The following is a 5,138-nucleotide window of genomic DNA, read 5'->3' as shown; positions in this document are numbered from 1 at the left end:
TGTCCTTGACCACCCTAGTGTACGCCACAAATACATCTCTAGCCTCCAAGCATCTCTATAAACCTTCTTCGGGATTGTTGTATGCTTTTCTAGGTTGATGATGAAACACCATGTGTAAATGCTTCTTCATCTCCCTATACTGCTCTAGGAATCTTCTTACAATGTGAATGACTTTAATAGTTGAGCATTTCAGCATGAATCTAAACTGGTTCTCAGAAATAGACTCACCGCTTCTCACCCTCATCAACATCACCCTTTGCCAAACTTTTAAAGTGTGGCATAACATCTTGATGCCCATATAATTCCTGCAATTCTGGATGTTGCCCTTATTCTTTTACAACATGATCATTGTACTCCTCCATTCTTCGGGCACTTTTGCCTTCTTAGAAACAACATGTAATAATAATCCAATCAACCATTCCATACCTGCATTGTCCGTGTTTTTAAATAGCAGTACCCCTAACCTCCTCAACATTGATATTCCTACCATACCCAAAATCTCGACGTCTCCCATAGTACTCCAAATCTCCCAATACAATATATATCCCCTCTTCGTTCAAGAGTTTACGAAAGTATGCACACACATGAATATTTTTTTTAAAAGTATGCAATTTTCTGTAGAAAAGGGTATCATCATCATCATTACATAGTATATAACATAAGTAATTCCATTGAATAACATGACTAAAAAGATAAACTTTCAAACCCCATATCCACTAAGCTACAAACCTTGTGCACATACAAGTGCAGAGTGAAAAGGTCTTCATCAAACTTGATCTATATTATATATATCAAACTTCAATTTCAAATCCCACAAACCATTAAATTATAGGAACAGAAAAAACAGGTTCCAAGCAAAGTAAACATCCTGATTAATTTCTACCCAATCTTACTACCAGGAAGGTCAATCCATTGAAGCTGTAGTTCAACTTCTCCACATTCAACATTTCTCAACCTTAGAATCATATCTTGCACAACTTTACCATCATCCCAAATAACTCGACTCTCTTCAGCAAGACAGTTTGTCCTGCAAGGCAGTACTCTTGTAATTACAGTGCCAGATGGTAGCCCATGTAAGTTCATCTTCAGTGCCTCTACAAATGATTTGATGTCAAACTCTGCATCTCCCATTTTGTCATCCATGCTGAATGTGTCGTGATCGTATACAGTCTGTCAATAGAGATATTAATAAGCAAACTATATGTCGATAAAAGTAGGGATAAAGCACAAGTATCCTCTAGACTATGATTGAAATTTCAAAAACACATCTTAATTAAACTAAGGTCCAATTACCTCCCCTGAACGCATTTCTTTTATAATTTTATACACCTTTTGGCTTACATGGCACACTCCGTGACTCCAGGCGTGTGAGAGATGTTTGGAGGCCACATAGGCTAAAAAGGTGTACATAATTACAAAAGAAATGAGTTCATGGGGTAATAGTACATTAATTTAGTTAAAGTGTGTCTCTGCGATTTCGGTCATAGTCTAAGGGGTTGCTTGTATCTTATCCCATAAAAGTATTCAAATGTGTAAAATCTGAGAAAGTCCCTCATGAATATTCTACCACAACGGACATTCGATACAATTGATGAATGAAAAATTACCAGTTTAACAGGAAGACTGGGATCAGAAACAGAGAGGGTCAAATCTTCATTCCATTCAGGATTAATATCCTTCTTTATAACTCGTGTCTTCAGTTTCTGCATTTAAGTCAAAACTTAGCGTCATTTGGCGGAGTGTATTTAGAAAAAAAAAATTGTATATTGTTAATATCTTGTTTGATATAATCAATGTATAACTAATGATTTCTTTATAGAAATTATATAATAATGCATATTATTTTAACAAAATTGTATATTGTATATTGTTAGAAATTATATAATAATGCATATTATTTTAAATAGGGAAAAGGCATAAGTATCTCGTACACTATGATCGAAATTCCAACGACACACCTTAATTAAACTAAAGTTCTATTACCCCTGAACTAATTTGTTTTGTAATTTTATACACCTTTTGGATTACGTGGTACACTCCGTGACTCCACATAGTTGAGACACGTTGGAGATGTTTGTATGCCACGTAAGCTAAAAAGGTGTACAAATTACAAAAAAATGGGTTCAGAGGTAATAGGATCTTAGTTTAGTTAAAGTATGTCTCTGAGATATCGATCACAGTCTAGGGGTACTTGTGCCTTATCCCTTTTAAATACATCAAACTAAATACTACATAAGAAATACTATCAGCTAGTGTAACTAATGTAATCATAACTAATACACCATATTCAACACTATTCTTATATATCCTACCAAAAATAACCCTTAGTTCAATAATAATGATTTTAGATCCTTGATTGTCAAAGCTTTAGAACATCAATTGAACCCGAATTACACATTAAGGAGATAGTCTTATCAAATATATAATAACGACAAACATAATTTTGTAGCTAAACAACAAAAATTTCATGCTAATCTCATTTAGTTGCAAATTAGCGATGGATTATAAGAAAATTCAATTAGTTATAAAGAGTTGTACCTGTTTTTTACCCATCTTGACAACACAATAAGGATCACTTGTACGTACATCACGAACAGCAAGGTTAACTCCTTTCTTTATTTTGATCCTCAAAAGACCCAAAAGATTGTCCATCAATGATTTTGTTGCACTTCCTCCTCCTCCTGGTGATGACTCCATTTTTTTCTTTTTTTTTATCCCCTCCTTTATATTATATTATATACTAAACAAAAATAATACCTATGTATATATATATAATACTTCAATAATGTTATGGACGTACAAAACTTATTATTGGTTCTCTTGGTCCAACGTTTTCCACGAACACCCCTCCAACCAACTCAAACTCGATCACTTTCGAATCTAACAAGGAAAATAAATAAATGGAGTTATTCTAAAAGAATTAATAAAAAATAAAAAGCATCTATTACGTACCCTACTGAAATTTTCTATTGAAAAGTGTTCAGTGTTTATCTCCATAGATATTTTGATTAAATCGGTGAGAGAAGAAGCATAGGAATGTTTTTGTACAAACCAACAAAAAATTGCGATGAAAATAAAACCTTTATTTCTAATAGTGGTAAAAATGTGTGATCATCTCATTAAAAGTTTAGGCGGTTAAAGATAACACATTTTTATCTACTTAATTATTTTCTCAATATATTACACGCATCGAAATCTCCTTGAATATAAAGTGAAACTATACTCTATTAGCAGTACTTTTGAATACATTAAAAGAAAAACATGTTTTCATTTTATTATTTGTCATGTTTTCTCAATTTTTTCACTTAATTAAGACTCTACTAATTAAAACATTAAAGATAAACCGAAAAAATATACGTTTGCATAACTTTCTTAACAAAAAAGTTAAATTAAATTTGTTGAAACGATTATTTAAAGACATATTGTACAACAAACAAAAACGTACAGAAATCAAACGTTACACATTTGTTCTTTGGGGCCCCAATGATAAGAATTTATACCCACTATTTTTACTTTTATTATTTTTTTGTTAAAAAAAAAAATAGTGACTAGTGATGTAATGAGGATGAGCTTAGCACCAATGACCAAGCATATGGAACAAAGAATCTAATCTATTTTGGATAGATATTTTAGTACCATCAAAACCAATCACAATGACTCAAAACCTCTTATCCTTATTTTATTAATTAAAGCTTACTCATGCATCTAAATGTAATAACCCTTGAAATATTTATGTGTTGGTTTTTTATTTTTTGGGGGTGGGGGGTTGTAAAACAAGTATATATCGTCAATGTTAAAAATTACTATGTTATATGTAATCGCATGCTAATTCAAATTGTAATCGATGTCAATGCTACTCGTTTAAAAAAAATGTATAATTGGATGCTAGGGTGGATATAGTCTTCTGATTATGGATTTGGTAGAGTCCAGTAATTTTGATATAGACCTTGTATTTGTATTAAAAAATATTTAATTTGTATGAGAATTTATCAAGTATCTAATGACTTGAACTCACATACTCAAAATTTCTAACTCTGACTCTAATTGGATTGTTGATTAACATTTCAACGAACTTTGCAAAATGCTTCTCACTAAGGCAAAATTAAAGATGATAAAAGAAATAAAAATTGCAATGTTTGATTGAAACTCCCAAAAAAAATAGTTGAAAAACTTACGTTGATTAGGCCAAGGGTGCTCTGATTTTGGAATAGGAAAGAAAGAAAGAAAGAGAAGGGTGTTAGGATGAATATTTATTTATTAATTGTTGTTATTTGAGGGAAGAGAAACAAGAGGAAATAGGCTATTCAAAAGGAAATTTCAAAGAAATAAAAGCTTGAGTTTGTTGGCAATGCATGGTTGGTGCCTAATATATTTAATTTCATGCATGCAAGTGCTTAATTCTTGTCCACTAGGCAAACGGATTAACCGATAGTTCGATAAGACATGGTCTTTCTATCCATATTTTTCTCTATGTATGTTTGGAGAAGCTAGACAATTAATCTTCTAACATTATTGAGAAAAAAAGAATTTAAGTTATATATATTTAAATATATATCAATAATAATATTGCACGATGTGTAGTTTGATCGATTTCTAGCTATCAACTCTTACATAGTTTAAGTGTTTGTATGTATTGTTTATATCGTGTGTCTGTTTATCTTAAAATTTAATTATTAGGTCAACAATTGAATTTGTTTGAATAAGGTCAAAAGCAAAGTAGCTAATCCAAGTAATATTAATCCAGTGAAATAATTGTTGATAATAAAGTGATTAAATAATTGAAATAACTTATATAATCAACACAAATAATAGACAAAATTGTTTTTGTACTTAACGCCGACTACTATATAAGTCGCCATCGTCCGTCCAAGAAAGAAGCAAACTATCTTTCTCTAATCCCCTTTCCGGGAGAGGAAGATAATGAAAATGGACAGCATGGATGGTAGTCGTGGTTGAATTGATTCAAGGATTTTATGCGGTGGAGCGAACTCTTCTATTGTGTTGCATTTTCTCTAGCGCCCCCCTCCCCCCTTCAGTCCATCATACCGAAACAATTTGAGAAAAATGATCAGATGCATATATATTCTATCCTTTCTACAATGCCTATAGACGAAATGCTTCATTTCAGATCAATTCTT

General features: G+C 31.8%; 1 protein-coding gene across 1 annotated transcript; it reads right to left on the bottom strand.

The window, feature by feature from the left end:
* Window positions 1-654: 654 nt before the first annotated feature.
* Window positions 655-2,842, bottom strand: LOC125863265 (protein C2-DOMAIN ABA-RELATED 4-like). The gene is made up of 3 exons (XM_049543449.1): window positions 2,539-2,842; window positions 1,608-1,703; window positions 655-1,170 (listed from the first exon to the last, which is right to left on the bottom strand). Exons 1-3 carry the CDS (start codon window positions 2,695-2,697, stop codon window positions 880-882), a joined length of 546 nt encoding a protein of 181 aa, XP_049399406.1. The 5' UTR covers window positions 2,698-2,842; the 3' UTR covers window positions 655-879.
* Between the last annotated feature and the right edge of the window lie 2,296 nt (window positions 2,843-5,138).

Source organism: Solanum stenotomum, chromosome 4, assembly GCF_019186545.1.
Source record: "Solanum stenotomum isolate F172 chromosome 4, ASM1918654v1, whole genome shotgun sequence".
NCBI classification, from domain to species: domain Eukaryota; kingdom Viridiplantae; phylum Streptophyta; class Magnoliopsida; order Solanales; family Solanaceae; genus Solanum; species Solanum stenotomum.
The sequence above is the reverse complement of the archived record's forward strand: the minus strand, read 5'-3'. Positions and strand labels throughout refer to the sequence as shown.